Below are 21,846 nucleotides of genomic sequence, written 5' to 3'. Positions count from 1 at the left end.
CACAAGGTAGGGAAGGGGGTAGCGGGACAGTCTATTTACCAATCAGGTAGTTCGGATGAGGTGATGATGAGCTCACAATCCTCGAGCTTGGTGGTTAGGTGGTATGGGCCGCGGCAGCGCCAGCAGGTCCCGGTGTGGATGGTCGATACAACGGGCCGCGGCAGCGCCAGCAGGTCCCCGGAAGATATACGGTCCGCGGCAGCGCCAGCAGGTCCCGGTGAGGATGGTCGTTACAACGGGCCGCGGCAGCGCCAGCAGGTCCCCGGAGGATGACTGTTGCAGAAGACCGCGGCAGCGCCAGCAGGTCCCGGTGAGGATGGTCGTTACAACGGGCCGCGGCAGCGCCAGCAGGTCCCAGGAAGGTGAAGGTTGCAGAAGGCCGCGGCAGCGCCAGCAGGCAGGACGATGGTTCACAAGAGCGGGCTACGGCAGCGCCAGTAGACCGTCAGGGTTGAGTTCACTCGGTGTCTCTCGACTCCAGGATACAACTGCCTTCCTGCTCCGGAGCTGCCTCAGTTATAGGGCTGGTGCCCTTTGATGTCCGGACCCTCGCACTTGGAGGTCGGAGGGTCCGGGATGAAGGTGTCCAGACACCCAGCAGGGGGTGGAGCCAGTGCCTGGGGGAGCTGGGAGCGATCGGCACCTGGCGGGGGAGAGCCCTTGACACTTCGTTCTCCCATTGACCTGCCAAGTGGTCCGCTCACCTCCTGGGTGGATGGTGGTGCCGGGATGTCGGGGCCGGCCAGGCCCGGGGTTAGGGTCGAGGGGAGGCCATGCGGCCACGTGGTGCAGGGCCCAAGATGGCGGCTTGACCCGGCCGGGAAGCCGGTGGGGCCGGACCCCGTGATGAGTAGGGGTCCGAGGGCAGAGGGTCCGTCGGGAGACGGGGTACAGGTGCTTGTTGCGGGGATATGCCAGGTGGGCCGGGATTCGGGCCCCGTCGAGCGGGGAGGGAGCAAGCCGTCTGTGAGGCCTGTCCAACATGCGTCCCCCCCAGCTGAAGGCGGGGAGAGTCACCCATCTCCTTGGGGACTCTCTTCGTCGAGGCGGAAAAAGCGGGACAGGCCATCTGCGTTGGCGTGGTCTTGGCCTGGTCGGTGCTCCACGGTGAAGTCCATTCCCTGCAGGGAAATGGACCAGCGCAAGAGTTTTGGGTTCTCCCCCCGCATCTGCATCAGCCATTGCAGGGGTCGATGGTCGGTTTGTACCCGGAAGTGGGTACCGAAGAGATAGGGTCGGAGCTTTTTGAGGGCCCACACTACTGCAAATGCCTCCCTCTCGATGGTGCTCCAACGCTGTTCTCGGGCCAGGAGACGTCGGCTGATGAAGGCCACCGGCTGGTCATGACCTTCGGGGTTCAGCTGAGAGAGGACGGCCCCGATGCCGTGGTCGGAGGCGTCGGTCTGCACCACAAATTCCCGACTGTAATCGGGGGCCTGGAGCACCGGGGCGGTGCACAGGGCGGCCTTCAGCTCCTCGAAGGCCGCTTGACAATCAGGAGTCCAGTTGACCCGCTTCGGCTGGTTCTTGGATGTGAGACCCGTGAGGGGCCCCACGATGCTGCCGTAGTCCTTCACGAACCGCCGGTAGTAGCCGGTGAGCCCCAAGAAGGCTCGGACCTCGGTCTGGGTGACGGGGGGCTGCCAGGACTGGATGGCAGCAATCTTAAGTTGTAGTGGGGCCACCAGCCCGCTCCCCACTTGGTGCCCAAGGTAGGTCACAGACCCTTGGCCAAGCTGGCACTTGCCGGCCTTAATGGTGAGGCCGGCCCGCTGGAGGGCTTGCAGGACCTCTTGGAGGTGACGGAGGTGGTCGGACCAGTGGCGGCTGTATACAGCGATATCGTCCAGGTAGGCAGCGCTGAATTCTTCAAGCCCTGCCAAGACCTGGTTCACAAGGCGTTGGAACGTGGCGGGGGCATTCTTCATGCCAAAGGGCATGACCTTAAATTGATAGTGGCCATCGGGGGTAGAGAAGGCTGACCGTTCCTGAGCCCTGGGTGTGAGGCCGATCTGCCAGTAGCCCGCCGTTAGGTCGAAGATACTAAGGTAGCGGGCGGCCCCCAGCCGGTCGATCAGCTCGTCTGCTCGGGGGATGGGATGAGCGTCGGTCCGGGTGACAGCGTTCAAGCCCCGGTAGTCGACGCAGAATCTCAGTTCAGGGGCGGAGCCGGGGGCAGCGGCCTTGGGAACTAATACGACCGGACTGGCCCAGGGACTGTCCGAGGGCTCGATGACCCCGATCGTGAGCATCTTGGCCACTTCCTCCTGTATGCAGGCCCGTACCCGATCTGGTACGCGGTAGGCCCGGTGCCGGACAGGGGGACTGTCCCCGGTGTCTACGTCGTGCAAACACCAGGGGGTGACCCCGGGGGTGAGGGAGAACAGGGCAGCGAACTGCAGCAGGAGGTTCCGGCAGTCCTGGCGTTGCTCTGAAGTGAGGGCGTCCGAGAGCCGGACCCCGTCCACGGAGCCGTCCTTCTCCTGAGTCTTCAGGAGGTCCGGGAGGGGCTCGGAGTCTTCTTCTGTGCCACTGTCTGTAGCCATCAAGAGGCTTAGTTCGGAGCGCACAAAGTGCGGTTTGAGCCGGTTGGTGTGGAGGACCCGAAGGGGGTTCCGGGAGGACCCCATGTCGATGAGGTAAGTGACGGGGCTTTTGCGCTCGACCACTTTGAAGGGCCCCGTCCACTTATCTTGCAGGGCACATGGTTCGGTGGGGGACATCACCCATACTTGCTGCCCAGGCTCGAATTCAACGGAGGAGGCATTGTGATCATACCACCTCTTCATGTCCTCCTGGCTGGCCTCGAGGTTCGCCTTGGCCCTCTCCCTGAAGCGCCGGGTCTGGTTTCGTAAGGCCAGGATGTATTTGAAGACGTCTGGAGGGGTCGTTAGGGGGGCCATCTCCCAACCTTCCTTGACTAGGCTGAGGGGCCCTCGCACAGGGTGTCCGTATAGGAGTTCAAAGGGGCTAAAACCCAGGGACTTCTGGGGCACTTCCCGGTAGGCGAAGAGGAGGCACGGGAGCAGTACATCCCACTGGCGACGGAGAGGTTCTTCCAATCCCCCAATCATCCCTTTGAGAGTGCGGTTAAAACGCTCCACTAGTCCGTTCCCTTGGGGGTGATAGGGGGTCGTGAATCTGTAGGTGACCCCGCATTGTTGCCAGAGGGACTTCATGTACTTTGATATGAAATTCGTGCCTCGGTCGCTGACGACTTCTCGGGGGAAGCCTACCCGGGAGAAGATCCCCATCAGGGCCCGGCCAACCACTGGAGCGGTCACTGTCCGTAGAGGCACCGCCTCGGGGTAGCGGGTGGCATGGTCCACTAGTACCAAGATGAACCTGTGTCCTTGTGCCGTGCGGGGGTCCAGAGGCCCCACAATGTCTATCCCCACCCTCTCGAACGGGGTGGTGACCACCGGGAAGGGTTGTAGAGGGGCCTTCAGCTTCCGGCCACTCTTCCCGCTGGCTTGGCATGTGGGGCACGATCGGCAGTGGTTCAGGACGTCATTCCTCATTTTCGGCCAAAAAAAGTGGGTCACCAGGCGACTGTACGTTTTGTCCTGGCCCAGGTGTCCAGCCAGGGGGACATCGTGGGCTAGGTCGAGCAGAAAGTCTCGGAAGCGGAGCGGTACCACCAGAACTCGACCGGCCCCCAGCTCGGCGATTCTTTGCTCGCTGTAGAGCAGGTCGTTATCCCAGTAGACCCAGTGGGTTCCTGTGGTGTCCCCGGCGGTTTGGGTGCTGGCTTGTTGGCGGAGTCCCTCAAGGGAGGGACAGGTCTTTTGTTCCTGGCGGAACTGTTCTTGGGTGGGCCCCCCTTCTTGCCGCCACTGAGCCAGATCCGGAAGGTCCTGGTGTTGCGCGTCTTCCTCGGTAGTCGGGTCCGGGAGGTCGGACTCGCCGTTGTCCTCTGCGGGGGCAACCGGGGGCGGAGGTGCTGGCCATTCGGTTTCTTCTGATCGGGGGGCGGCACGGGCGGCCATGGATCGGGTGGTTATGCAGGCCCAGTCCGGGAGGCCCAGCATCCCCAAGTGCTCTCTTCTCTCGACGGTGGCCCACGGGGAACTCTCGAGGTCATTCCCCAGGAGGCAGTCCACGGGGGCATCGTCCCGGACCGTCACCTTCAGTAGGCCGGAGACCCCTCCCCATTCAAACGGGACGCAGGCCATCTTACACATGCTCTCAGAGTTATCTGCCGAGCGGACGGGGCAGAGAATGTTCGGCAGGATCTGCTCGGGCTTCACCAGGTGACAGCGGACGGCCGTCACGCTGGCGCCGGTGTCACGCAAGGCCTCGGCTCTCTGTCCATTAATGGTCACCCACTGACCATATTTTCTGGTGTTGGCGGGTAGGGGAGCCCGCGGAACCATGTCCCTTCCCCCTAAGCATGCCAGGACCATGGCGGCCGGTTCCCACCCTTGCTGGTCCGGCTCATACTCCTCGGGTCCCTCTGATGATTGCTCTTCCCCCAGGGCAGCGGCAGCTACCTGGCGGGGCTTGGGTGGTTGGTTTAGCGGGCAGTTCGGATCGTTGGCGTAGTGGCCTAGTCGCTGGCACCGGTGGCACGTGACGTTGGCTCGGTACCCAGGCCGCAACGGGGGGTTGCCCCGGCCGGCCGGAGGTGGGGTGCTGGCCACGGGTGTTGCCGGTAAGGCGTCTCTCCCTCGCCCCTGGCCCCCTCCTCCTCCCCGAGGACGGTGCTGGCCTTGGTTGCTTCTGTTCTGGTCGTGTGGCCCTTTCCGGCCCACTCGGGTGCTTTCCCACCGGTCGGCTTCGGCGGCGAGCTGCCGGGGGTCAGTCAGCTTACTGTCGAGTAGGTGCTGCCTGAGCTCGACGAAACAGTTGTTTGATAGGTGCTCCCATACCATAAGGTTGAAGAGTTGTTCGTAGGTGGTGACCTGATTTCCCTTGATCCAACCCTCGAAGGCCCGGCTGAAATAGTTCACGTATTCTACCCAAGTTGTACCTGGGATCCGGGTGCAATCTCTGAACCTCTGGCGGTACATCTCGGGCGTGAGGCCGTAGCGGGTGAGGAGGGCAGCCTTCATGTGGTCGTAGGACGACATTTGGTGATCGGGGAGCTGCAGCAGGGCATCGCGACCCTCGTTGATGAATCTCCCCCAAAGTCCAGCTCCCCAATCACTCCGGTCGATCCGGTGGGAGGTCATTGCGATCTCATAGGCTTTAAACCATTGTTGTATGTCGTCTTCTCGGACATACTCGCGGACCACATCCTTGGGGATGTGAACTTTTTTCTCAATAGGCCCCGGGGTGTGTGGTCGCTCAGGCACCCCCAGTTCCTTATTCTGTTTGCGCAGTTCTATTTCCGCCAGTCGGCGCTCGTGCTCGAGCGTTATTTTTTTCTCTTCCAGCTCTCTTTGTCTCTGCTTTTCTTCTCGTTCCTCTCGAAGCCGCATATGCTCGAGGTTGATTTTCTGTTCAGCTAACTTAAGTTCCCCATCCATCTTGAGTCGTGCCATCTCTAATTCGTGTAATCTGACTCTGTCTCTTTCTCGTATCTCCTCCTGTGAGAGGCCCGTTCCCCGCTCCTCGGGAGCCGTGGCGTTCCCCTCTGGTGTGATGCTGTTTTGGTCTGGTGTGACGCTGTTTTGGTCGGAGGGTCCTGTGACCCCAGTTTCTGTCCATGACTCAAGAGCGCGCTTTAGATCATCCTTGGTACTCAGGCCGGTGGTAGCAATGCCAAGTTCTATGCAAAATTGTCTCAGTTCGCGGTGGTTGTATTCTTCTAATTTCTCCATTTGGAACTTCTCGGTGGAGCTGCTATCTTTGGTCGACATCGTGCTTTGTCGTGGGGTGAGCTACTATCTGTACGATTACGCGTTGATTCGGATCGCGCCGCTGGCCACCAATGTTAGAAAAGGTAGATGGACCGGGAGGGTCGGCAGGGGTCAGGAGGAGAGGTCTCCGGGGAGAGCCGTCTCCAGCGATCGTACAGACAAGTGACTTCCCCCCCACAGACAGATACCACACACGGATAAGGTTCAGTGTTCTTTATAAGCACTTATTTAAGGTACGGTTAAATGGTACAAGGAGGTCTGGACTCAGGGGTCCCCTCGATTAGAGTCTCACAAGGTAGGGAAGGGGGTAGCGGGACAGTCTATTTACCAATCAGGTAGTTCGGATGAGGTGATGATGAGCTCACAATCCTCGAGCTTGGTGGTTAGGTGGTATGGGCCGCGGCAGCGCCAGCAGGTCCCGGTGTGGATGGTCGATACAACGGGCCGCGGCAGCGCCAGCAGGTCCCCGGAAGATATACGGTCCGCGGCAGCGCCAGCAGGTCCCGGTGAGGATGGTCGTTACAACGGGCCGCGGCAGCGCCAGCAGGTCCCCGGAGGATGACTGTTGCAGAAGACCGCGGCAGCGCCAGCAGGTCCCGGTGAGGATGGTCGTTACAACGGGCCGCGGCAGCGCCAGCAGGTCCCAGGAAGGTGAAGGTTGCAGAAGGCCGCGGCAGCGCCAGCAGGCAGGACGATGGTTCACAAGAGCGGGCTACGGCAGCGCCAGTAGACCGTCAGGGTTGAGTTCACTCGGTGTCTCTCGACTCCAGGATACAACTGCCTTCCTGCTCCGGAGCTGCCTCAGTTATAGGGCTGGTGCCCTTTGATGTCCGGACCCTCGCACTTGGAGGTCGGAGGGTCCGGGATGAAGGTGTCCAGACACCCAGCAGGGGGTGGAGCCAGTGCCTGGGGGAGCTGGGAGCGATCGGCACCTGGCGGGGGAGAGCCCTTGACACTTCGTTCTCCCATTGACCTGCCAAGTGGTCCGCTCACCTCCTGGGTGGATGGTGGTGCCGGGATGTCGGGGCCGGCCAGGCCCGGGGTTAGGGTCGAGGGGAGGCCATGCGGCCACGTGGTGCAGGGCCCAAGATGGCGGCTTGACCCGGCCGGGAAGCCGGTGGGGCCGGACCCCGTGATGAGTAGGGGTCCGAGGGCAGAGGGTCCGTCGGGAGACGGGGTACAGGTGCTTGTTGCGGGGATATGCCAGGTGGGCCGGGGTTCGGGCCCCGTCGAGCGGGGAGGGAGCAAGCCGTCTGTGAGGCCTGTCCAACACCCAACATAGAAATTGCAATCGCTTTGGGGAAGTTCATAAAGGCAGTTCAGAGTTTTATAATAAACTAGAACTAATTTTTAGAATTTTATAACGAAATATTTTTATATCTTGTCTAGTAGACCCACCAATAAAGAAGTGAGTTTTATTTATTAACTGACATGCATATAGGTCGAGAGGAGTTTAATCTGTTTTTAATTTGGTCTGAATATTTAATTGGTAAAATTGTTTATGAGATCGTTGATGTGAACCAATTTTAAAGTATATTTATTGTTTTGTATTGTTTAAAGATTATGATCTAAATAAACATATCTTTGACCTTGACCTTGACTGTGCTCAGCTCCGCCCCGCCATGCTGCCAGCAGATGGCCCATTCTGGCACACCTAATTCCACTCTTGTGTAACTGTTTGGGAGGAATTAACAACGTTTAACTGCCAGCTACACCTAGTCATGTGACCAAGGACAGGCTGCAGGCACCAAATAGCAAAGGGTATGAAAAAGTGACCTTTCTGAAAGTGTCATTTTCAAAATTGTAATTTAAAATCCGGCTTTACCATTAAAGAAGATTTTTTATCATAATTTCATAGGTACCAAACACAAAATCTGTACTTGACCCCAATCAAAAGTTAACACTTATTACATATAATAAGGCAAGCCAATGTTATCCTATGGGACAGGTAGGCCTCACAGTAGTGATAAATGAATTTAGGAGTTTTTCACTACCAGTACATGTAAAACTTAAAATTATGTGTCCAACCTTTAATTACAGTACATCCTGCCCTATGGACTGCTAAGGCCTATCTTAGGTGTGACTTATATGCAATAATATGGGAGTTTAAGGTTTGGCAAGGAGGTTATATGGCTAAGTCAAACTGGCAGTTTAAAACTGCATTCAGGTTGCAATGGTAGGCCTTGGACATGTTTTAAGGGGCTACTTAAGTGGGTGCCATAATAAGTGCTGCAGGCTCACTAGTACCATTTAATTTACAGGCCTTGGGTATATGGTTTACAACTCTACCAAGGAAGGAACTTACAAGTGAATTAACTATGCCAATTAGGTGTAAGCCAATTGTACCATGTTATAGCACTGGTTAGCAGTGGCAAAGTGCACAGAGCCCTAAGGCCAACAAAAATAAATTCCAGAAAAAATTGAGAGAAAAAGGCAAAATGTTTTACACAGATGAAGAAGTACCATTTGAAGAGTTGTCTAAATCAAGAGTTTGATTTTTAATAACAATAATCATTGGCCTGTTCTGCTGTATAAAATAATCAATAATGATAATTAGTAGAAATACCGAAGAAGCTAGAGAGGTACAATTTCAAGAGGAAGCGAAGATAAAATTTAGAAATACTGTTAGAATCCGGGGTCTCTGGTTGGCGCAGGTATGCACTTGCGACAAGCAGGGACCCTCTCCTCTAAGTCAGGGCAAAGGATTACTCTAAGAAAAATAACCCCTGCTCACCCTCTAGGTAACGTGGCGCGAGCAGTCAGGCTAGATTCCAGAGGGCATTAGGTTAAGCATTCAAGGCGTCCCACAATAACCACCAACCCACCACACAGAGACACAAGGCTGTATTTATAAAAATAAAGTTCTTTATATAAAGTTCTTCAAGCAGGCTTTAAAAATACAGTTCTTCACTTAAAATGAGGTTCCAGTTACTTGTGATTATTTTCAGGGAGTCCACAGTTCTCAAAGTGGTCACTTTTGGTGCAATCTGCACCTTCTGGGGGTCTGTACGCCTCGTAGGGCCGTCTGTACGCTTCGTACGGGTTTTTGGACGCGTCGTGCCGTTTCTCACGCTTCCCGCGTGAGCACGCGTACTAGGACTCAAGCCGTACGTACCGTACCTTCGTAGGTACGCGTTGTACGAGTCCGGTACGCCTCTTGCCACACCTCACGCTTCCCGCGTGATCAACGTCTATATCTTTAAAGCAGGACGGACCGTACAGGCGCAGGGACGCACCGTACGAGCTAGGGACGAACCGCACCAAGTCTCACGCTTCCCGCGTGAGTCGCGTAGCGGTACGATAGCGCAGTACGGGCCGTACACAGGAAAGTACGGTTCGTACAACGGCGCTTGGGCTCACAGTACCTTATTTCTTGGGGGCAATGTTCGTGGCGGCCTCAGAAGTCCGTTGAGGGGCGTCCCACATCGCGTTGCAGTCCTGCTTGGGCAGTGGACGACGATGCTTCGTGGGGCGCTTCAGGACGTCGCAGCCCATCTCGGGGGTCAGAAGCAGGAGGGGCAGCTCGGGGGTGATTTCTCAGTGCGGCGCGCTGTCGGCTTCGTCCAAATCGGCGAAACAGTGCGCCGCCGGTCCTCACAGTGGTCTCTACGGCCAGGGGGGTCGCAGAGGCTCGCGCTTGGGCACAAGCAGTCTCTTCCTTATGTTGCGAGCTCCGGCTCGAGGGGGCAGTTGTTTGCTTTGCTCAGGCCAGACAGGGCCTTTACGGTGCTCACAGCAGCACAAACGATTCAGGAGTCGCGTTGCTCAGCGAGAGGGGGCACACAGGTTCTCTTGGGTCAGCGTTGCAAATCCACCCACAGCAGCTTCCTCTTCTTCCAGGGGAGGGTAGCACCCACTGTTCCTGTTCAGGGGGCAAGTTCACAAGCAAGGGGGCAAGTTCACAAGCAAGCCCTTGGAGATTGTTTAAAAGCACAAGTTGAATTCAAAGTCTTTCAGTCTTTTCCTCCTCTCCTTCAGCAGCAAGGCACCCACCACAGGCCAGTCTCTCAGGCTTAGAGACAGTACTCCTCCATGCAGCTTTCCCAGGTCCTTCTCTTTGGGCAGAGGTTCTTCTTGGCGCAAACAGGATCTGCTTTCTTAGGAGCAGGGCTCCTTCTTTTATAGCAAGTTTCTTTTGTTCTTTGTCGCCAGGGGGCCAGTGCCTGGCTCAGTCCGGTTCTGGAGCCCTTTGTTGTGGTGACTCTGCTCTTTCCTTTCAGCGCAGAGGGCAGAGACATCAGCCGCTCCACAGGGGGCGGAGCCAGCATTGTGATGGCAGAGCACAGGTCTATTCAGATTCAAGGTGTACTCCTCCCACCCATCCTGGTGTAATCTCTCTACCCACCACCTGGCAGCCAGCCTGTCTCCTGGAATTCCCCAGCCCTGCCCCTCACTGAAACTAGGCAGCACACACACACACACACACAGCAGAGGTGGACTGAAATGGCTAAGCAAGTAAATACTAACTTTCTAAAAGTAGTATTTACAAACACAGGATATTAAAATAAACTTTACTAAAAGAAGTTTTTTATTATTCTGAGTTTAGGCATACTAAACTTGACTTTCTACCATGCTCTCTGAGTCCGCTGGGTTTATAGCGTGTAATAATTCCAGCAGCCCATTCTGGCCTATGGAGAGCAGGTAGCCTTCAATAGTGGAAAACGAAAAGGGCTGTAATTCACTAATAGGACATGCCACACACATCAGGGCATGTCCTACCTTATGCCTACAATGCACCCTGCCCTTGGGCCTACCAGAGGGGTGACTAATATGTAGTTAAGGGAAGGTTTAGGGACTGGCAAGTAGGTGCACTTGCGTAATCAGCGCGACAGTACCAGACTGCACGCAGGTTCTGCAGTGGCAGACCCTAGACACACTTTACTAGGCCGCTTCTGTGGGTGGCACAACCAGTGCTGCAATCCCACCAGCAGCATTTGTATTTACAAGTCCTGGCACTCCTGGTGCACTTTACTAGGGGCTGATAGTAAACCAAATAAGCCAAACATGGACACCAATCAATGTATACACTTTTCAAAAGGGAGCACTTGCACTGTGGCACTGATTAGCAGTGGCACAGTGCCCTGAGCAGTTAACACCAACAAAACACATGAGGCACATCAGCAAAAAGTGGAAGGGAAACTCACGCCAAGGTGCCAGGTCTAACAAATACAAACATGCACCACAGACTTGTAATTAATCAAAAGAAGAAGGGAGTAATATGTACCATGAGTGAGAAACAGGATGACTGAGAAATGTCAGAAAAGATTGCAGTTAAAGATATGTAGCTATTATATGTTAGGTCATGATCCTATATTTAGCAGGCATCTTTTGTGTCTGTGGTAAAACAGCTTATTTTAACATTCCAAGTAACTGGGTAGGATTATGCTATTTAGCCATATTTTTTCAAGAGCTGTATCATGTGAGTGAAATGAATAAGAAGAAAGAAATGAGTCTTAAAGGAGTGAAACGTGATTGTGGACACATGCTTATGGATATATTTAGTGTGTTGATACCTCCTATTGGTGTGGCTTTAAATGATATAAAGATAAGAGCGTTGTCTATATTGGTAGGTCACTTTGCTACTAATACTGCATGTACATTAGCTAAAATGAATGAAGAGATGATAGCCATTTGTGCAATGGTTATTCTAAACAGAATGGCTGTGGATATTTTGCTTGTAAAACAAGGTGGCTTGTGCCATGGGGTGAAGGTCCAGTTGTGTTGTATGTATATTATGGATACAAGTATGCTGATTAATGATTATAATAATAACAGAGCTAATGTTCATGTGAAGTTAAAACTTTGTTAAAACTTTGGGAGAGACTGGTGCTTGGGAAGTAGCTGGTTAATGGTTCATTTCAAATGGAAAGGGAATAGAAGAGCTTGGCGAATGGTTTGGTGATGTTGGTGGAGGTATGCTGAAACAAATATTAATTCCCAATTATTATAATTCTCTTTATTTCAAATGGTCTATATCTTCTATTAAAACCATTTGAAATTGCTTGTTTAAAAATTATTCGAATTGTGGTTGTGGAAGAAAAATAACTACCAGAAAGAGAGAACAAACTTGGATAATATCAAATGAAAGGTGTTTGTTGAACTGAAAGTCTTGCAGGAAATGAAGAAGCAGAAGAAACAAAAAGCAATGAACAAACTTTTGTATCTTAGTGTCATTTGGTTTGTGATGCTTTCAAAAATCATCAGGAGGGATATTAGAGCAGATTTATTAACAAAGAGTAACATTAATTGTTCAGTGTTTAAGTTAGCATACATGGGCCACAAAACTAATTTACTGGGCCTCTGGCCTGGCTGCATTGACAGCTGAATGAAAAATGGCTTTCAATGAATGTACTGCTTGCATGATTTCTCTATCTCTCATTTTGTGTTTTTCCTTTTTCATAAAATAGGCAAAAATATGCTCTTTTCCATTGTGTTATTTATTAACACTACGTTACCATTTGTGCTTCAGAGGAAGCCTACTGGAGATGTTTATCTAATTTTATAAATGCTCAAGGCTGATGCTGCCTGCTTGTTCAATTGTGGTCTTCATTTTAATAGCTAATTTTTCAATCACGACATGCCATTTCTTCTCTAATGTAGGTTAAAGGGAATAAAATCTTATTCATAATTTGGCTGTTCTTTAGAGTATCCTGTTTTAGGTAACACAGCTGCTGTAATGTTGGTTGGTTTTCATCAATGTTCCTGCATTAGTACATCCCATGATGCCACTACACACTATAAAAACAACATGAATCTCTACTCCTGATAAACTATAAAATGTGCAGCTTTTGGTATATGTGCCAGACCTTTCATGCCTTTTAAACTGACTAGTCTCTATGTCTGCGGCTGGATCCTGTCTCTACCAGATAAGGCGTTACCGAAGGTAAGTAGCTTGTCCATCTGATAGAGATATCTAGTCGCATATTCCTTACTTTTGAATATATACGAAGCAATACCATCCCCAGAGGAGGGACTGCGGTACGTTTACACCAGGAAGGTGTGCATGACAGAGCAGCCAAAAAGGCCATGCTTTCAGACTTGACTGTCCAGACAGTAGTATTTGGTAAACGTATGCAGGGATGCCCACGTTACTGCCTGGCAAATGTAAAGGACTGGAACACGATGCTGCAACGCCGTGGTAGCAGCCTTAGATCTAGTGGAATGAGCCCTTAAGACTTCAGGAGAATGCTTCTTGACCAGAGCGTAGTAAATTTTGATACAGAGGATGACCCATCATGAGATAGTCCTCTTCTACACCGCACAACCTTGTTTTGATCCAACATATCCCATGAAGAGTTGTTTGTTCACCTGGAACTCTTTAGTGTGGTCACTGTAGAATGACAACGCTTTTTGGGTCCAGACGGTGGAGTTATTCCTCTTCCTCAGAGGGTTGCAGAGGATCGCAGAAAGTGAGCAACGTGACCGATTGCCCCACGTGGAATGGTGTTACCACTTTTGGTAAGAAAGAGGCTCTAGTGTAAAGCACCAGCTTATCAGGGAAGATGGTCAAGTTAGGAGACTTGGATGACAGAGCCTGCAATTCGCTCACCATCCTAGCAGAAGCTATTGCCACTAGAAAGGCTGTTTTGATGGTAGGAAGCCAGAGCAGACAGTTGTGCAGAGGTTCAAATGGAGCACACATCAGGAAGTTGAGAACCAAATTAAGGTCCCACAGAGGAATGATGAAGGGGGCAGATGGAAACATATGTACAAGCCCCTTAAGACATATATTTACAATAGGCGATTTAAATAAAGAGGGTTGGTCTGGCAGACTCAAGAAGGCAGCAGGGCCGAAAAGTATCCTTTGCGAGTGCCCAGAGCAGAGCCCTGCTGGGCAAAGGGCCAAATAAAGAGAAGGACTTGTGCGAGAGAAGCAGAAAGAGGATCAATTGATCTTTCTGTACACTATTTTAAAAATGTGTGCCACCAGCAGGCATACACGGCCTTGGTAGAGGGACACCTGTCTGCCAAAATAACATTACAGACTTCGTGTGGAAGGTTGAATGCTTTCCAGCTGCCGCCTCTCAATCTCAACGCAAGAAGGTGTTGAGTTTACAGGTCGGAGTGGAGGACCCTCTCCTGCTGCTGTGACAGACGATCTTCCCAAAGAGGCAGGCTCATCAGAGGATTGATGCTCATCTGTAGAAGCTCGGGATACCAGACTCTCCATGCCCAACCAGAGACACAAGAATGACTTGGGCTCGGTCGCTCCTGATCTTCTTGAGCACTCTGGACAGAAGTGGAATTGGCAGAAAGGTGTACAGGAGGCCTTAGCTCCACCCGAGAGGAAAGTGTTGCTGAGCGAGTGTCAACTTGGAAACTCTAAGGCACAGAACTGCTAGCTTTGCATGTTCTCAGCAAAGCCAAACAGATCTAACCAAGGATCTCCCCACTGCTAAAAGAGACCATACTCCACCTCTGGATGGAGATGCCATTCATGATTCGCTGGGCGTCGACAGCTTAGTCTGTCCGCTTGTTTGGCTTTGAGAGAACCGGCCAGGTGTTGAACCACCAAGGAACTGCCCTGCTGTTCCAGCCACGTCCAGAGATGCAGGGCCTCTGGACAAAGGGTCCACGACACCACCCGCCCTGTTTGTTGCAGTACCACAAGGCAGTGGTGTTGTCCATAAACATTTGAACCAGCTTTCCGTTGACTGAAGGAAGAAAGGCTTTCAATGCCAAATGAATCACTCAGAGCTCCAACAAGTTGAGATGGAGCCTGGATTCCGCCGGAGAGCAGAGTCCTCTGATCTCCACCTCTCCCATATGGATGCCCATCCCAGAAGTGACGCATCTGTCACTACTGTGTGGTCTGGTTGGGGAAAGGAGAGGGGTCTGCCTCTACCCCAATCGTGGTCTGTTAGCCACCACTGATGGTCCTATGCCGTTCTCTCCGAAATCTGGACCATGTTGGAGAGATTCCCCTGAGGCTGCGCCCACTGAAACTTCAAGTCTCACTGCAGAGCCCTCATATGCCATTTGGCATGTGTCACTAGCAGGATGCAGGAGGTCATGAGGCCCAGCAGCCTCACAGTCATTCTCATTGAAATCCAGGATAGAGGCTGAAACATCGGGATCACAGATTGAGTATCCTGGACTTGCTGTTCAAGAGGATAGACCCAATATTGCACCATATCCAGAATAGCTCAGATGAAAAGAAGCATCTTAGAGGGAGTCAGGTGTGACTTCAGCTTGTTGATAGAGAACCCCAGCGATTGCAGAAGGTTCGCTGTAGTCTGGAGGTGGGAGACATAAGCCTGGGGCAAACTCGCCTTCAACAGCCAGTCATCAATAAAGGGAAGACTGCCACCCCGGATCTGCTTAGATGAGCTGCAACAACCGCCATCACCTTGGTGAACACCCGAGGGGTGCTGGTAAGGCCATAGGGGAGCGCAATTAACTGAAAGTGCCTGTGGCCTCCCGTACACAACAGGTAGCGCCGATGGGCAGGGAGGACTAGAATGTGAAAATGGGTGTACTGCAGTCCCTATGCTACCATACAGTCTCCTGGGTCCAGGGCAGACAAGACCTGAGCATCTTGAAATTTTCCTTTTTGAGGAAGTAGTTGAGGGCTCATGGATCTAGGATAGGGCGTAGGCCCTTTTCCTTCTTCGGGACCAGAAACTAGCAGGAATAGCAACCGTAGCCTACTTCTCATGCCCGAACCCTATCTGTGGCTCCCTTGGCCAAGATAGTAATGACTTCCTCCTGAAGCAAAGTCAGGTGATCCTCCATCAGACAGTTGTAAGCTGTAGACATGGAGGGTGGGGTAGTCACAAAGGGGAGGGAGTAGCCCCTGGCTGCCCATGACCTTGAAGGGCCAGACTAGAAGGGTTTGGAGGCTGAGGGGGCAGAGGGGGCGGTGGACTGACCTGACTTCTGGCCGCCAAACCTATGGGGTTAGAACGAGCCACGGCCATGCAGAGGTTGCTGAACTTGCACGGCCTTGTGGCTGGGGTATGGATGGTTCGGATGAAAGCCTCTTCCATAGCTACAAAAGGGGTGAAAAGCAGACAGGTGATATGTGGCCACTGAGAGGCCCAAGAATGTGGCTGTAGCCTGTGAGTCCTTAAAGCGCTCTAGGGCCATGCCTGCTTTTTCTCCTAAGAGGCAAGTACCATCAAAGGGCATGCCCATGAGGGAAGCCTGGACAACCCCAGAAAAGCCAGAAGTTCTCAGCCAGGCATGTTGTCGAACAGCCACCATCAATGACATCACTCTGCCCACTAAGTCAGTCATGTCAAGCCCACAACGAATGACGAACTTGGCTGCATCTCTCCCGTCTTATACTGCTTGGGAGAGGATGGCCCGGGCTTCCTCCATGACCTGTGGCAGCACTTGCGCAACCGTTTCCCACAAGGAGTGAGAGTAATGGCCAAATAAGCATGCAGTGTTCACCGACCGCAATGCAGGGCTGGCGGAAGAAAATGTTTTCTTGCCTCAACTAGCCAGGCTCTTGGATTCCCAGTCCAGGGGTGCGGAAGGGAAAGTGACCTGAGATGTAGAGGCTTGGACCACAAACCTAGGATACACAGGAGCCTTTGTGATGGGCTTGGACCAGGTTCCCAGCAGGGCATCAGTCAATGTCTCATTAAAAGGCAGGAGGGGCTCCGAGGAGGAGACACCCATTTTTAGGACCTCCATCAAGATGCTAATCTTGACTGCCACAGAAGGGAGCTGAAGGTGCAGGACCTCAGCTGCCCTATGCACCACCATAGCATATGAAGCTCCCGCCTCCATAGACACTGTGGGGGAAGAAAGCAAACAAGAATCTGGAGAGGTGTCCAGACTACTGGCCTCTCCCAATTCCTTGCAATAGTTCACTTCGTGCTCTAGCTGGCCTTGTAAAGGGTCCAGTGACCCCTCCCAATCTTCCTCTATTTATAGCCCTTCAGAATAAGACTGAGGAACCGATCTAGGACCAAAGAGTTCTGTCAGCACCGAAATCGGCATTGGTAGGTGCCAATCTGGGTCATCAGGGATTAGAATGAGGCTGGCGCCAGTGGCGGCATCAGGAGTCTTGGCATGGGACCTGGTGCTGGGAAAGGTCGCAGTGCCATGGCCGGCATTGGTCCACATCCATTATCAGATCCATGGGGGTCATCAGTGGCGGAGCCACCGGCGAGAAACCCAATGGAGCCCCCTCACCTGGAGGCACGCTGGGAGGATCAGGCCACCCAAATATGAGGGACACAGCATCCTAAAATTCGTTGAGCTGGGCAGGGGTTGCTCCGGCTCCTGGGAAGGCAGTAGAGAGTGGAGCCAACCCAGGCACAGGTTCAGCAAACGAGGCCTACAACGCCGAGGCTCCTTCGTCACGTTAGCCGACCGATGGGGAGAATCGAAGCATGCTCCGACTTCCTGTGTTTTTTATGCTACTTACCTGACCGACTCAAGACTTCTAGTTGGAAGATGAAGACTTAGGGATCCCGGAGTGGTGCCCAAACCTTCCTCTCAGCCAGGACCGAGAATGAGACCTCCGGGACGAACGGCGCATTACCGATCGCCGAGCCGCAAATAGCTTTAGGGATGACTCCTCCAATGTTTTTGGAGCCGATGGCATGCAGTTAGAGCATGACTTCAAATCGTGGTCTCATTCCAAGCACTAAAGTCTCACTAGATGTGGAGCCATTACCTACATGGCGTGGTTACAGGCGCCACACGGCTTGAATCTGGAAGCCTTCTTGGACATTCTACACAACAAAGAATCGTCGACAAAAAGTCAGAAAAAGCCTGTCAAAAAGTGACAGAATTTGCTCTCTTTATGGATCTGTGCTAACTGGTAAGGAAAGAAAAGAACTGATGTCAACGCACTGAGGTGATGCCTATATAGGTGACACGGACAACACAACGGCGGAGACGATTCCGATGATGTCACGCGGAGCCGACTGATGCCACCTACTGGTGCGTAAGGATATTGCTCGAAGAAAAATCTTCCGGATCTAGTCTGAATCCTGGAAAATTCAAAGGTAAGGAGTCTGGGGATAGATGTCTCTATCAGTTCGTACTCTTATATGTGCAGACTACACATTTGGGGCTGAGATCTCTGCTCAGAAAAAAGATAGGAGAGACGGAGAAGGAACCCCCGCTCGTAGTTTTGTGAATAGCATTTTGTAGTAGTGCTATTTTAGTAGTACTAAATGTAATACAAAATGCAATTTGTGAATAGGCCCTAGAGTATTTAAAGTTTTTTCTTTCCTCCTATGAAACCTGCAAACCTGCATTTTACGCTGTATAATGCAATTGCAATTAATGCAATCGACAAAAAAGAGAGAATGTTCCTTTTTATCACAAAGCATGTATTCCTTCCTCATACATTGTAGAGTATAATCAGAATGAATGTGCCAACAGAAAGGCATAAGTATTCTTTCATCTGCATTGTCATGCTGTAAAATGTAATTTGACTGCTCCTTTCCACAGAGGAAGGATATGATTCAGGAGCGCTAAAACTACCCATGACAAGAACATGTTTGTCCTTTGAAGTTAGCAATCAAAAAAATGAGTTAGTCAAGTAAAGTTTTAATCATCACGAGAAGGCATGTTTTTTTTTGGGTCTTTTGAAAAAGGAAACTCTAGTTTTCCACTGTTTACTCGCAAGATTGCAAAGTAAGCTTGAGTAGCTTACCCAGTGCAAGTTTTTTTAACGCATTCTGAGACTTGTAGTCCTTATTTTATAAAGGGTCTACAGGTCCCAAAATGCAAAGAAGAGCCTTGCACTTGAGCAACTAATAACGCATGGAGCTGGGATATACGAGACCTTTGCAGGTCCTTTATTGGTGTATGTACGTGGTATCTACATAGCAGAAACCACACCAAATGGCAGAGACGTGCGGCCAGAGATGCCACTCACTAGTTACAATAACAGATAGAAATGTAGGTTATTTGGAGATCTCACAGACTTGGGTTCCACAAATGCCAACTTAAAAAAAAAAGGTAGCACGCAGACCCAAAGGAGGAAGACACCAGTGGGCACATCAATATCAGCAACGCGATGCCACAATTTGTAACTAACATGTGCAAAAAGAAATGCTGATGTCACTTACTCTGTTGTTTTCAAACAAATCGAGGATAAATGTAATGGCACTGCTATTTATTCCAACAAACAGGTTAATACAGGAGAGAGCGACATAGGCAGTGCTGGGCACGTTGAAGAGGTAGGATGCTGGGTACATCATGGGGATTACTGACCATCTAGAGGGAAAAGCAGAAACACAAGTCCAGATTTTACTCTCCGTACAACTACAATACCTTGGTAAGTGATCAGTTACATGCACTAGCTTTGTCATTTAATTCATTTAATACCAAACAACTGAAACAGTATGGTGAGTAGATCCACTAAATGTGCAGTCTCTAGGAATCAAAGCAATTGGAGACACAGACACTGGAAGACATTTTAGAAGCGATAAAAGACTGCCACAGGAGCTGATCAACACTGACATAACAAAAGGGAAGAATTGTGTCCCTAAATGGGTTCCCTTCTGCAGGAAATCCCAAACCCAAGCAGAAAGCCTTCTCAAAGTCCACAGCACAATTAGCCCAAAGACATGGCAGGAGAGCATTATATGAGGGCTAAAGTACCCCTCCCAAACATATTAAGGATTTTACAAGTCACTGAGGAGTGCCATAAACAAATAGAGGAACGAGGACAAAGGCGGAGTTCTTTTATAAAGTTATGGAACGCCAAGGTGACTTGCAATATCCTTATCCTGTACGTCAGGGAGTACTTTATCTCATATATTACGTGGTCACACCATCACTTTTCACAGAAACCACTTAAAACCTTGGGGATTTGCTCTTTCATATGAAAAAGCACGCATGTTTGCAAACATTAAGAATAAAAATAAAACCTCTAGTACAAAATTTAACACATCAAAAACCTGTTAGATAGTTGTTGCAAACAGATATTGGAAACAGTTCAATACAAGTCAGTTTTAAAAAAAACTGCAGTATCACATCGGCTGATGCCCATGGCAGTAGGCATTGTGACGTCAAACTTATGTAACAAAACACTACCCACAGCGACTGCTCATTTTTTAGGGGTGGATCCAACTCACCACCCGCTCTGCAATTATCCACACTGCAGCCATAGAAGAGCTGGTTAAAAACAAAGCTTACAGTTGGCTATCTACTTCTGTATGATACTGTTTCACAAACTGATTAGCTGCTCTGTGAAAGAAGGTAAAGTTTTCATCCTGCATTGGTTTTTCTGCTTCCCTGCTAATTGGCCCAGATTGGGGAGCAGCCATGCTGGGAAAAGAGCGAGGAGAACTCAGAACACATCCTTTCCTGCACTTGTGACGAAGTTGCAGATAAACCATGCTGAAAATGGTTGCCTCTCCACAGGGGTTTTGTGAGCTCTCGACAATTTATGGGGTATGTGACACACTGTGCTTTGAACAGGGCTTCCCTAAGCAGTCACATTTTTCAGGACTCACTCAACTCACAATTCTAGACAAGCAGAAGAGACACAGAGAAGGCCATAAATTAAAAGGAAAAAAAACATCCAAAACTACATAAAATTGTTATTGCAAGTCACCTCAGAGTCCGGTGACCCCTTAAACGCTTTGTGTCTCCAAATAGTCACAGATGCCTAAGGTGACTTGCAGCATCCTTAGAATGTACAGCTAGTGGAACTTTTTCTCAAATGTTATTATTTTGAGTGATAGTTGTACATGGCCAGTGGAATGCTTAACCTCTAATAGAAAATGTATGATATTAAAATAGTTAAAAGTACAATGATAGAAGGTCTTTGGGACGGTGGGACGTGGAGATGCCTTTAGTTATTACACATTATAGAAAATAGGTTTGTGGTGCACCAGAATGCACACTAGGGACATAGGTCTTTAAGTTTTAATTTCTGGTTGCAAAATACTAGTTGTCACTATGATTGCAGGCCATCACAGGTGTGGTGGCATGCTGCAGTTAGCAGACCACCATGTCTGAGACTGTGTTTTTTAAAATGCAGGTCGTTTTCCTTAAAGGTAACAGGACTGTGTTTAAAAAGAAACATTCACTTTTATTTGTTTGTTTAGGAAGAGGCTGTGATCCCACCAATGCATCCTTTTAAATAAACATTTTCTTACATTCACTTAGAGTAAGGGGTCTCAATGGATTATTGTCTCCTTTAAGGTGGCACTAAAATAGCACTGTTCTGCAACTGGACTTCGGTCCCAAATCATTGATACATTAGATACCGATTTCATATTTGGAAGGGACGCTTATAACACGTCTCTTCCAGATACTGAATCGGTATCCATTTGAAATCTTATTTTAGTATTCGGATAAACATTTCCAGCTCCTTTAATGGGATCAGCAAATATGAAAAAGTGTTATAACAGTCAGAAATGCCAAATTGAATAATTTGCGACTGTTGAAATGCTTAGTACATCTGGCCCTTATTTTCTCCATTTCCTCAATTACACATTACACATGGATTTTTGGGAAAATAAACACTATTAATGGGGTGTATCTTGTTACTACACTCATCATATGTATTGTGCATGGTTATATTTTATATTTAAATTTGATCAAGTATTGTGATACTCTAAATTTCTTTTTAATTATTGCACATGCACTCACAGTTTGCAATATTATTTTCTATTTTGTATGGCAAGTTTTTAATCAGGTTTATTTTCACGTTATCACTTGGTTTCAGGGTGTACCATTTAGTTTGTGGCATATGTTAAATGGCATTTATTTTCTGCACTCTTCTCTTTATTTGGATTTTTCCCACAAACATAGATAAAATAAAGGGTATAAATAAACCTAGTTCAATACCTACAATCAAATATCCTAGCTTCGAATTCCCTACACTCTTAGCACATCTATTCAAGCTATCTTAACTTATCTACAGGTATACGTGAAAATCTTCCAAAATGAATCTTTGTCGTCTTACAAGACCAGAGAAATTAACCATAGTTTATACCCATACAACCCATAGAGCTCCCAGCAAGACAAAGTCAGAATTCAGAAAGCTACTTGTTGGGATATAGACATATTTTCATGTTTACAGTTAAACCAATATAATGAAGTAGAGAGAAAA

At 50.2% G+C, this 21,846-nt stretch overlaps 1 protein-coding gene across 2 annotated transcripts in view; it reads right to left on the bottom strand.

The window, feature by feature from the left end:
• The window catches only part of ABCA4 (ATP binding cassette subfamily A member 4), a 1,118,748-nt gene that overhangs the window by 164,195 nt on the left and 932,707 nt on the right, over nucleotides 1-21,846 (bottom strand). For both annotated transcript variants that reach the window (XM_085601480.1, XM_085601481.1), the window contains one exon: nucleotides 18,848-18,995. In XM_085601480.1, the coding sequence (XP_085457606.1) occupies nucleotides 18,848-18,995 (148 nt within the window). The remainder of the gene's footprint in view (nucleotides 1-18,847; nucleotides 18,996-21,846) is intronic.

The sequence above is a fragment of the Triturus cristatus genome, chromosome 4_2, assembly GCF_964204655.1.
Source record: "Triturus cristatus chromosome 4_2, aTriCri1.1, whole genome shotgun sequence".
Classification (NCBI taxonomy): domain Eukaryota; kingdom Metazoa; phylum Chordata; class Amphibia; order Caudata; family Salamandridae; genus Triturus; species Triturus cristatus.
Note: the sequence above shows the minus strand (reverse complement) of the source record. Positions and strands in the feature narration are given on the sequence as shown.